The sequence below is a fragment of the Rhynchophorus ferrugineus genome, unplaced genomic scaffold (assembly GCF_030347505.1).
Source record: "Rhynchophorus ferrugineus isolate W39M unplaced genomic scaffold, kcgeb_rfMv2 rfM9, whole genome shotgun sequence".
Taxonomy (NCBI): Eukaryota; Metazoa; Arthropoda; class Insecta; order Coleoptera; family Curculionidae; genus Rhynchophorus; species Rhynchophorus ferrugineus.
In genome coordinates this window covers 2,123,362-2,136,523 of record NW_027472588.1, presented here as the reverse complement: position 1 = coordinate 2,136,523, position 13,162 = coordinate 2,123,362, and the positions used below count along the sequence as shown (strand labels likewise).

The 13,162-nt window shown below is 36.3% G+C and overlaps 1 protein-coding gene across 2 annotated transcripts in view; it reads left to right on the top strand.

Annotated features, from left to right (window-relative positions):
- osp (myosin phosphatase Rho interacting protein outspread) overlaps nt 1–13,162 on the top strand; it is a 36,956-nt gene that overhangs the window by 15,159 nt on the left and 8,635 nt on the right. For both annotated transcript variants that reach the window (XM_076414078.1, XM_076414079.1), the window contains exons 3-6: nt 9,687–9,752; nt 11,318–11,383; nt 11,440–11,651; nt 11,703–11,914. In XM_076414078.1, coding sequence (XP_076270193.1) covers nt 9,687–9,752; nt 11,318–11,383; nt 11,440–11,651; nt 11,703–11,914 — 556 coding nt within the window. The remainder of the gene's footprint in view (nt 1–9,686; nt 9,753–11,317; nt 11,384–11,439; nt 11,652–11,702; nt 11,915–13,162) is intronic.

Genomic DNA, 13,162 nt, shown 5'->3' with positions numbered 1-13,162 from the left:
TTGATGCCGTTAGCCTAGATATCGGTACTGGTGGATTTCACTGGACCCGTTCTACTACCGCTTCGGTCAAAGTAAAGATTTAGTTAGCAATTCTGCCTCAGGATTCTGTCTGTACCACTACTTTGAAACACAACAGAAGCATTACAACGTACATCTAATGCAAATCTAACGAATTAGCCATCGCATATATATTTTGAAGGAACATTAATAACAATTTCTCGCTTGTAATCTGGAATTTCCTGTTGTCGACCATAAGTCTGCGTCTTACGTCTTTCTCTTTAACGTAGAAGTGGGCGTGCTTGATTAAAGCTTTATTTTTAGTAGAATGATGAAAAACCTATGGACCCTGTTAAATGAATCCTATTTTTTAAACAGAGAGAATCTGATGACGAACTTAACGACTAGGATCGTTGGCGCAATCAAATGGAATCACAACAGTTAACTTATTACCGCCTATTACATCATCAATTGTGTCGGAATGACCGCGACTAAGCTACATCCTCGCATAAAATATTATTTCTATTGGTAACAGAGCCGAATATTTGCATAAATGAATAGAAAATAATATTAAAACAAATCGATATTGCCCTACTCAACCACGAGTTTATAATAGGTGTACGCGCGTAGCATATATGTTATGTAAAATGTTGCCACAACTTACACATAGCACGGAACTTGTCATGGAATCAAAAAACAATGTTGATTCTAGTGAATATGGCAATGGAATATGGAATAAATATGTAGGCATCAGGGTGAAAATTCATTAAATTGAAATTCTCAATTTTATAACAAGATTTACTTAATTCTTAAGAGGTTATGCTGTGTGGACGCCCTAAGAAATGCACATTTCAGGGTTTTTCTCTAAACCTCTCTTGTAAAATTCTGAATTTTGTATACCATTTGGTATACCACAAGAATTTTTTCTTAATTTCCATTACTTTTTCGTGAAAGTTGAAAATTTTTTCAAATCTCTGTTCTGCACTACCAGGATCGCATATTAATTAACCCTTCTAAAGACACATTTTCCAGTAGCTTTACTATGATACGATATTGCGGAACGCAAGTGTTCTGCAGTGAAGAGAACGAAACATGCAACAGCCTGTTGAAATTAAACCAGATGAGCCCGTAACTCCGGAGTACTATGTATGAATGCATGCTGCATGTTTTTCGTCAGTGTAACGTTTAAAATTACATTCTATGGTCTTCTTCAAAGACTCAAGACTAAGACGTTATGGATTTGTCCCTAAAGTGTTTTTTTTAATAAAGCCCCTGAATAATTTCTGTACTATTTAAGCTAATTGACCAATACGTTGTGATATAGCTTCATCATCACTTAGAGACAAACTCTTGAAGAGGTACATCGCCGTACGGATATGATAGAATTACCTGCGCCGTACCAGTCTTGTAATTATATTCATGTTAATGCGTCATCATCTCTCTCTAAAAATCAGGCGGAGCTATTAAATTCTGAATTTTCTTGAAATGCTTCTGTAGGATGTTCACTTCTAATCGTTGTGCATCCACTGCTGCTTAAAAAGTGGGAAAAGGTGTAGCTAACGATAGACTTTACTTTGAATAAAATCCTTTATACCAATATCTGTAAATAAAGCTGCAAAAAGTATCAAGAAAATCCTCATCACTAATTTGTGCACCTTATAATTAACAATTCGCTCATGGGACGTCCATCACCCAAAGTGTGTGGTTCTTGTAATTTTTAATGTCCCTATACTGTCGAATAATTATATCTCATATAATCTGTTACATCGTTAAATGTAACGTTGATCTCTGTGCAAGCTACTTTGATCGAAGCCCGCGTAACGAATGGTTCGGCCGCTAATGACGGCGTCCCTTGCTGCGACTCAATCACTCTGGAATGGTATCCGAGCGAAAACATCAACTTGAGCGCCAGTGGCTATCGCACTCGTCAGAAACATAATTATTATCCTGGCGATGGAAGTAACGCGTCCGTCGCATAGCATAATAGCGACCGCAGACTGATGCACCAACCCGAGATCGGGTCCACTAAAGAAATAACATTATTTAAAAAAAGACCATCTGGTTTAGAAGCAAATGGTTGAAAAACGAACGAGCTCATTTCAGCTAATTTCAATTTGTTTATTTCTTTTTCCTCTCTTACCTTTGAACGTGGAAAAACTTATTATTTGTTATATGGTTTACGGTTTATCGATCGGGGAATATATGGGTTCAATAAGTTTGTAGAGAACTGTCTATTCGTTATTAGTAGAATTAAAAACGACTTCATTTAAATATGAGAGCCCAACCAAAAGTGACTTAGTTTAAGTTAAAAAGAATAAATACAGCCACAATAAAAGCAGTGTGCACAGAGCGTGGTATTATCTAACAATCAAACAAAAACACATCTGAGAGTGACTCTTAAATACATTTGTGAGCTATTTCATTAATATGCAAGCCGAACGGCTTGGTTCCTTCGTTAGCTTATCTAATTTTCTTAATGTACAAAAAATTAAATGTGCCTGCGAAAATCAACGGTGACCATATGTAGTCTTAAAGATTAAACGCAACCTTGTCTGTCACCTAACTTCTGCTCTTGGTTACATAATCGAATACGAAGAGGCTCTTTCGGAGCGACATGTCGATAAAGTCCGAAGAATGTCGTGCATTGCCCAATAGCGCGAGCACCTGACGCGTAGAGTTTTCGCGCTACTAATGCTGTGTATTTTATACTGCCACTTTTTAGGTCATTCCAATATCGTCCGCTGATGTTCCAATTATTACAAATGTAACTGCATGAGTAGATTTTTTGATAATCAATGGAATATTCTAAAGAAAATTATATTTTTTTATACAAACGCGTATGAAAATGGTCTACCAATATTTTCATTAGTTTGAGAAGTTCACTCAGGGCTGTCTCCTACAGTACTCCTACAGATTAATCATGCAATTGAGGGTCTTTATCAATTAATAGGAAAAGCGTTCCCTTTCATCATGAACTACGCTCGATCACACACTTCTTTGCTGACCCATCAAAAATTGCGAAAATACATCTTACACATCCACTGTATAGTCCGGACATAACGCCCTCTTATTCACTTGTTCCGATCTCCGTTATTCCGATACCGTTTATGCTGCTTTTAGAGGAAGTGCGTGGAAACTGCTCTATTACATTTTCAACTAGAATCTAAAATTTCATCCCGACATCATATATTTACCCAAAAAATTGCGTAATAATATTGACAATTATTGAGCAAATTTCATTTAAATTGCTGAACAATTTTTCTTAATCTAGGCAATTTTTGACGACGGGTTGACAAAAAGGGTCTATTTTCATATATATATATATATATATATATATATATATATAATTTTAGTAATTAAGCTCTTTTTTTATTGGGTGTGTATTTTATGTGTATGCGTTATATACCATGGCATCGGATTTTAATATTCAGTTGTTGTAAGTCGCATCCAAAAAACAACTTGACCTAAACCTGCGACCTTGGCTGATCGAATATCCCAAATGGGTTCAAGAACCCTCCCCACTGTGAAGAAATGGTGCACCCAGGTGCCTGGTGGCGTTGTCCGTAGTTTGTTTTTATCTTTTCGGAGAAAAGGTCCGGCAAAATAAGACCGAGAAAGAATAACAGGGCATAGCACTGGGGTTTTTGGCTGTCGATTGAAATTTATTATTGTCAAAGCCGATTGGCAATTCCAAGAATTGTACCTGGATTGTCAAGTAAATTTTAAGACCAACAGGTTAAAAGATGAGGGGTAATTGTTGAACAATTGGTAAATTCATAAGAATTTCCAAGACTGATTATTTTAGCTTCATGAGGTGTAGTCATTATTTCAAAATAGGATACGTTTTTTTACAATGACAATGTTTATATATAACATAAAATAAATGGTACCGACCAGACAAAACAAAAATTGGTGAAATCAGTCATTAGGTTCTATATTCCTAGTGTTCATATTGCTACTGTGGCGACCTTGAGGCATGTCGAATTTTACATCGTGGAATAACGGTTTACAAAATACCCAGAAACATAATCCCAGATGTTGAACACGGGCGGGGTGTCAGCAGCGTCAACTAAACCCCGAGAACGAATAGCTGGCGGCAACCCCGAGACGTTTATCTGGGATGTTATTGAAGGATATTTCGATTCATTCAGTGCTCAACCCTCGTTTGGTTTAGACGTGCCACCATCGACTGCCCAAGCCTCGTCTCCAGGTAACACCGCTGCCATCCTTTTTATCATTTGTATTTTTCACATTTTTTTATATTGTCAATAAATAACGGTCACATAATGTAAACACCACTGTTTCATTTCGTTTTACCTCCATTCACCGAGCCACATCATTTATCCTAAACTACTAATTCATATATACAACCAACCAATGGTGATATATAGGTGACCCGTGACATAGTTACCTGGCAGTGCTATGATGGTAACCACAAATACAACAATGAATCTACATTAATGAATTAGCTAACATTGATATGTAGCTCACAGTAGTATATTTATAGCTTTACGTCGACTATAAGAATTTGACGAATTAGAATGCTGTTTGGAATTGTTCAAGCGAAATTAGAGATTTTCTCATGTTGATATGTGACAATGGGTGAAAAATTAATTTACTGTTATATACCTGAATCAAATAAATCGTCAGCTGAGTGAATAGCAGGTGGTGAAAGCCGTCAAAATCGACCAAAAACAAATGTTCTACAAGAAAAAGGACATCAGTTAGTTTAGGGAGCTTTTAAAAATGTATCTCTTGAAGGAAAGTTCAACTATTAGATATCATGAAGTATTGAACAAGACAATGTGTTCGCTGGATAAGCTCGAATCCGAAGTATATTGCAAATATTAACAATGGATGAATGTATGTATGCATTAAAAAGATTGTTTTACTTTTAATTTGTAACGTCATCGATCGGCCATCTGCCCGATACTCAATAATGTCCATTTCGCAGTAATAGATCCATTATAGAGAGCAATAGCTTTCTAGCCTCCTGAGTTTATTTTCACTTTTTAGAACAATTTAAAGATTTAATGCTGTTCGACTGTCGCTTTTCTTTAACACGACGTTTTGCTTTCAGATTTTTTAATCAATTATCGCATACCAATCCAATAAATTTTTACCCGTGTTAATTTAATATTTTCATGATATTATGGCCTAGGGGCAATCTAGCTATCTATATATACATACATATATATATGTATGTATGTATGTATTCAATTTACACTCTCTTCTAATGTTCTTATGTGTTCTTATGTCTTAATGTTCTTCTAATAATCTGTTTACACAACATACTTTTTATTGTAAATTCTGTGTATTTACAAAGATATCAATACACACAAATCTTTACACTCTAATACTTTACTCTATACTTTAAAAACTCGCACATTGAAATAAATGTTCCAAAAAATGGGGACCAATGTTTCCAGCATGAATACCTTCTCCATACAGTTGTTTTTAATGGATGCAATTATGTTCCATGAATTAATTGAGGATTCTGTGTTCCCCAAAACTGACTGTTCTGTTTATTGACGTGGTCACTGAGAAGAAAATGGGCTTCATCGCTCATTATCAATTTAGACGAAAAATCTTCAATTTCACCAGACAGCCTTAGGATTGCATTACTGTACTCCATTCGTTGATCGGGATCTTTCGGTAGCAATTTTTGGATTAATTGAATTTTGAACGGGAACATTTTCAAATTAGTTTTCAAAATTCACCTTAAACTGCATGCAGAAATGTATAACTGGGAACCACGTCTCCGAGACCTGTCTGCTGTCGTGCCGTACTGTCGAAAATTCGCATGTAAACGATAAATTGTGGTTTTATGAGGACGAATAGGTTGTTTTTGACGCAATTTCCACCGAGTGGCAATAATGGAAAATTACGATTATTTTCAATAAATATTATCACTATTTCTGCTCGTTCTTGTATCGTATATTTATCCATTTGAACGTCTACACAACAGAATGGTTAAAGCAAAACTGACTAAACGTCAAATAATCAAGATGACGTACAATCAAAATGGTAGCGGGACTTTTGCCCCACCTGTTACTTCCTGGACTTGCTGATTCTTCGATTGGTCATAAAATGCAACTGGAAATGGCACATGTAATGTCTGGGTGTTTTTTAAGTTTTTCTTCAATGATATAATTAATTTAACAAATATACACAATTGAATGTACACAAGTTACCAAATGTGAAAGGGTTTAAACCACAAAAGCTTCTAATTTATTTTAATATACTGCTTTTATTTAAGAATGAAATAGACGATAGAAAACGACACTGAGAGTTTTTATCTATTACGAAACAAACCAAACCCTTATCTTGATTGTCTATTTTTGGACATTCAACTCGTTACACTATTCAGTGTTAACACAAGGACTTACATATGGCCGCAGGCTTTTCCCAAATTATTTTTGATTTATGATTAAGCTTGTACGATCACGTCCAAGCTTAAAAAACGAAAAAAAAGATTTTTGCAATCACCGTATACACAACCATCAATTAATTCAAACAATTAGTGTTAGTGCGAAATGCGCATACGCAAATATTGCCTACAAGTAGGATCTTATATTATTTATTATCCTCTTCCCCAACTATGAAGAAACAGTGTCCATCCAAAGATCTGTCTTATACGCATTGAGTCGTCTGTTGTACCGAAAGGTGATTGGATACATTGGTGACCGTTCGACCTTCAATTGTATTCGACTCGACCAACCCTACGTGTCAAGAGCCTACACACTCTGAACATGCTTTGAATTCATTGAAACGCAATCGAGAGACGTTATAATAACAACTATAGATATATTTAATCTGACTAAAGCACCGGTCATATGTCTAATGTTCTCTCATTGCGGCTGATTCTACATTTCATTTTTCAATTTAATTTCATCTCCGTGTTTGATTCACTTCATTAATTCCAGGCTGAGTGTGTAATTAAAACATTTATAACATGTCGCAGGCCTACTATGATCAATCTGGGCTGGCCTGTTTCTTTTAGAGATGGGTCGAATAGTTTTTCTCTAAATCGGTTATGTTGCCCACCGAGATAAACATCTGTGTACTCGGTGCGACGATATAGTCGTTCCCGCATCTCTGGCTTGGCTTTTTATCGCCGGGAAAAGGATGTTGCGGAAGGCACAACGCGTTATAGGCGATCTAAAAATATTTGTTTACGGGGAAGTGGAGTTCTGGTTTTGGTTTTCCTAGTAGGAGTTGAAAACCGCGAACCCATACAATAGCAGCACTGCGTTCCTTATCTCGGTCGCGTTCCGAAATACGAATGGTATTGTAAACATGTTTTTTATATAGGATGTCTCAAAATGTCCACAACGTTTGAATTTGACGCCATTTGTGCTGTAGTGTTCGCAACCCCAGTTAGTTAAAAGTCCCAGATAACATCATCTACATCATCAAATGGATCCGGATATTCTGAACAATATCACCCTTAGAAAATGAAATTCATTTTCTTATTGATGGCTTAGTTATTTGTCGAAATCGCCACGAAAAACGGCCTACATGTAATTGCCAAAAAAATGCAGTGTTAACTCGATATCGTGACGTAATAAGTTCTTATCAGAGTTGAATGATATTGATGTGATTTCAACAAAACAATGCCATTGTTTCGATGATCAAAATAGTCCCCCTAGATCATATAATTAAAACCACTTGATTTTTTTTGTCTTTTATGAAGATATTCGGAGTCAAGGGTATCTGCCAACAAGCAGTGTACTGAGAGGTATTTATGGCCACATCAACCAATTTTGGATATTTTTATGTAAAATGATTATAGTTCTATGTATTATAACTTTATCATATTTACATTACAATTTAATACATTACATCATAATTTGAAAAAATAACTAATTTTTTTATTTAGTTAAAATCTTTCGTAAAATATGACTACATTTCGCCTCACAAGAGTATAACCAACTCCTATCTTCTCCCAGTATGTAGCAGGAGAGAAAAATAGGAGCGAAAGTCGTTTTAGACGCGTTTTTAAATTGGTATTCTTTGTAGGTACACTCCAATACACATTTTCTTCATATCATATTTGTCTTTAATACTACTATAATATGGCTACTCTGACCATTATGATAAAAAATTATATTTTCCCCTTAATTTGTTAATAAAAAACAAGAAAGTAAAGAATTTTATTAGATACATTTATTTTTTTATTCTTATTTAAAGGCAATTTTATAAATTGTTTCAATTTCAAGTTCTATTTTGACTTTATTTTTCTACACCTACTCTGCAGTATGATGTAGATGTAAATTGTTCATTTCCTATATTTGGGTAAATTTTGTAGTATATATTTAATCATGTGGTTTTACTTCAAACTTGAATTTTTATATTTACTGCGAAACTATACTAGGTACTCATAATATTCTCACTATTTTAGACTTTTCCATATTGATTTTTTTTTTGGAATTTGCACGTCTGCTGTTTTATCCATGTATCCAGTGGTATTCCTGTAATCACCCTGGTTGGCTGGAGCTGATTGGTTTTCAGTGGATTATATGACTTGAATTATTTCTTAACCGTATTAATGACAGCGTCTTTTTGGTAATAATGAGCCTAAATCTTAGTTTGTTTACTTATTCTGTAAACAGTGTCATTTTAATAAAAATTTGTTGATTTCAATTAATTCGTTTGTTTAGAAAATTAAGAAACCGTAGTCTGATTGTGAATGAACCTTGGATGTTGGATCACAAATCTTCATATTTCTGGTGAGAAAAACGGTTAGCATTGAAACAGACAAGATGAAATCTCTAAAGACGAAAATTTAAAATTCTTTGAAATTTCTATAATAGGAAAAGCAACTACAGTTGACAGTATGGCCTCTGACAAAATATATATATCTGCACATTTAAATGAATCGCAGTAATTAGCGTTTTTTTTTCATTTCTTTTTCGCGTTCGAGCGATTCGCTTATGCTGCGAAATGTTTATGAACTAACTGCACGCGCTTACACTCACCGTTTGTTTTCTCTTGTGTCACTAACGACGTGAATTATACGAGCCTCTCTTTTTATTGTACGATTCCTCAAAAATATTTTAATTATAATAGTTTGAAACTTTATTATTACTATTGCGACAATTACTTCGTATAAGAAAATTCATATTTTCCTATAACAGCGTTGTTCAGAAATTATTTAGATGAATAAGACATGGAAATGCTGCATCCCACAGTTTTTGGGTTTAAGGGCCGGTGCCGTGACGGGAACCCCCAATATTACAACAAAGCAACCTAGTGTATTTTGTTGATATAATGCACAGACGAATGTTAGAGTAGTCAATATTGTACTATCTTGTATAATATTAAACATAATCCATATCATTGACCGTGCCCACCACAACTCTCATACGTACTGGTGTTTTATACAAATGAAAAAAATAAGTAAACGTGCTTATGCGTTTTCTCATTAAATAATCGATTTTGTAAGCTAACGGTGAAAATCGCAAGTAAAGTAATTTGTCGTATCTGGTTGTCTAAGCTAAATTGAGTCGTAAATGAATACTTCAATATAAAGAATGTCGTTTTACAAAAATTATTATACCATGAAATATGGATGTGTTCACACGATAATATCTAAGTGTCAGACATATAGTTCTTGAATATATTTAATCAGTTTAGATTAGTTATTTGATTACTTGTAAGGCAGTTTTTATGTAATTTATTTTCAGCGATGGCAGCGCAGGTACTTCGTTCTCTACGATGACGGGGAGTTGACGTATTCAGTGGATGAACATGTAAGTTATTAATTATAGTCCTTTATTAGTCTTATTTGATAGTTGAAATAGTATTCATCAGCGGTTTCAAGCACGCGAAGCGTATAAATAAACGTTATATGCTTGTTAGATTGTACTCGAATTCAGTTAATCTATATAAAAAAGAGGTCATGTGGTTGGGGGAATATTTGGTTAGTCAGCAGTAAGAGTGTCGCCTGGAGTAAAGGACGACCCGTAGTTATGAATTAAAAACAGATCAAAATGCAAATGGAGCGTTTTTCTTTACGCTGATCTACTTTCTCCTAAAACAAAGACAATTAATTAGCTGTGAACTGAAAATAAATTCACACTTATTATTCCGCAACATTCAGCGTGAGAGATTTGGTATCGCAACATCAGATTGAAAAATGTATTGTCTATTGCAATGCAGCATCTATCCCAGAAAAAGTCGAACGAAGCGTTAAAAGTAAAAGTTACGCGGATTGAGGAAAATTTTAATCGCTGGCATGCGCGAACTATTCGCATGACCGTCGTGGCTTTTTTCTTTAAATTCAAACACCAACGAGCGTTCAGGTTCCGCGCGATGTTTTCTGGTTTGCGAGAGCAAACTGTTTCTTACTGAGAAATAATTTTGCATACAGCAAATACACAGAATAAAATAAAGAACAAAGTAATTTAATCCGCCCGGTCTTTCGTCTTTCATCTCCTCAGTCATTAGAAATTAATCGGAATTCCCAACGGGCCTAAATCATGAAAATAGGGCGGTTGCGGGGGTCCTAAATTCCGACTTCTTAAGACAAATAACTTCTTGGAAGTAATCTTATTAAGTTAGTTCAAGATCTTACAAATATTTCGATCCCAGCAATATTGCTATACAGAGTTTTTCACATTATCTGTGAATATGAATTTAGATATGATAAATTTGTATTTTGTTTCAAGCTGTACGTTGTTTTCCCATCAACCAAAACGAAATTTTAATATCAACAGTTTGAACATTGATTTAAGTGTTCCATATGTTATCTGGATCTTTGGTGTGTTCAGTCAGACGGCTTGTCATGTTTTCTTTACTCTTAGCGTGATCGTTTTAAACGAATAAATATAACTGTATAAAAAGATGAAATGTACACTTTCAGGGTCGAAATGGTCACGACACGATCGAAATATTCGCGGTTTAGGTTGATACGGTTTCTTTTAATAAGAACCTCTTTTTTCAATTTGCAATTGCGAAATAGAACTCATTTACTATTCGGAAAGGTGCATAGGCGTAGCAAAAACGGCGTTATCGTTACGTTATTATCGTGCGAAAATTACGGTACTCTCGTTTCGGACTTTCACTGAATCGCAGACTTTTTTATTATTCAGCTGCCCCACAGGAAAATACATCGCGTAACCGATGGAAAAACGTCACTTTCAATTAGATCGGTTGAATAAACTTTGTTATTATTCGATTGCGCAGTGGAGCTGTCTGTCTCAAACTTTCGTCTTGATTGACGGAGATTACGCACAATAGAAATGCGTAGAAAGAGTCATTCGTTGAGGAGGAGGTATCCATGTATGAAGCAATGATGGCTTGTTTTTATTTGCAGCCCGACACAATTCCTCAAGGATCCGTAGCAATGTCCAATGTCCTAGAGGTAACAGGGGCGGAGGAAGTGAGTATTTGAACTAGTGTCAATCGATGCGCTTGTTAATGTCCAGTAATTCCTAGGTGACAGGACATCCACATTCTTTGGCATTGACTAGCCCAGACAGAGTGACCTTCATTAAGGCAAATAACAGAGACGATGCCCGCTGGTGGGCGGAAGTGCTGGCCATGTTTCCTCGACGTCCTAAACGAAACGCCACATTTCCAGGAGGCAGAGCGTCTCCTAGTTTGCCACAGTTAGGTAGGAGCGCAAGCCCGCAACCGCCACGACCAAGGTAATGTTTAAGTTGTTTGTCACGCAACTTCTCATTCTTTCACTTTTTTAGGCTTTTAAATGTGACGGGGCCTTCTCCACGTGTCAACTTCGAAACTCCCCCCCTGAAAGAGGAACGCGACTCCCCACCCAAAGATAACAGCAAGGGGGTAAAGAAGGAGCGCTCGGGGTTGGTGGAAACGGCGCACCAGTCGCGTCCCGATTGGTTACCGGAGCCTACACCGGACTTTGCTATTGATAGCCCCATCCCCCGCAGCCGTAAAGGTGAGTTGATCATTTTAAAATGGGTAATCAAACATTTGTTAACAATGGTTCATAATATCTTATATATGTATCTCTAATCTATTAATGTATTATATAAGTTATTTGTTTATCCGTTATACCTACCTTTAGTTCGATTGTGAAGATGCATAACCCAAAAAATCTGTTTTTTTAAGTAAAAACGAATTTTTTAAGTAATATTTTACACTATGGCATGTTTGGTTGTATGATCTGGCTAGTTCTTATAAGAACTCTTCATCGTTGGAGATTCTTATAGTGCTCTTTTATAAAATATTCCTCCATATTTTAGTATTGTGTTGTCACGAGCGAAAGTTGCTCACTGTACTACTTAAACCGTAGCCGCTTTCAAATTGAGACAACATACACTATTTTGGTCCTGTTGGAATAATGATTTGTTCATGTTTGTAGAGACATCACTTTAAGGGGATCGTTAGATATTTCATGAACTCTAGTGACTTCAAAAATCACACAACTGACGATTCGTGTGAGTAACTTAGTTATTGATTAATTTTGCTGCCTCACGCGCGAGTATCACCGAACCAGATCCTATATTTTTTTAAGTTGCTCTCTAGTGGTTTTCACCAAAGTAGACAATGGGAGACTGGCTTCTTAGTATCTACGAAAGTTCTCCTCCCGTTAGAAACATCGCGCAAGCTTTTTTGGGCGACAGTGTAAATATCGCCAGCGTGTCGCCTGAAACTACATATATCACTTTTTTGTTCCGGTGGATCGCCCTGTCCGCGGCGATCTTCGCATTCAGCAGCGAAAAAATGAGACCACATAGGCTAGCGAGACCGGATCGCAAGAAAAAGTCGCGAATCAGGACCAAATATAGCGAAGCGGTCGCATAAATTTCATCGAGGCGCTCCGCTTTTCCGGGGAATTTCGTGCTAGCGATGCGCGGATTTTTCATCCGATGAAAAAGTAGACGCGGCCCGCGCCGCAGCCTCTAACTGCCATCCGTACATGTCTGTGTCGGTCGAAGGAAAAATGCCACCATTATCTGTGACACCACAGAGGCGTAATGCCGTGACCCGTAGATATTAGAGAGTAACAACCTCCATCGTGTAATTTGTATATTCAACAATAACTGGGATGGATCGAACATACGCCGGCAGGCTGTTTTGGACACAGTGGCGTCGTCACTGTACCATCCGTCATTCGAGGCAACCAGCATACTTGTCTTCATATTGCTGCTGTCAGATTTGAACGTGAACATCGGACACAATT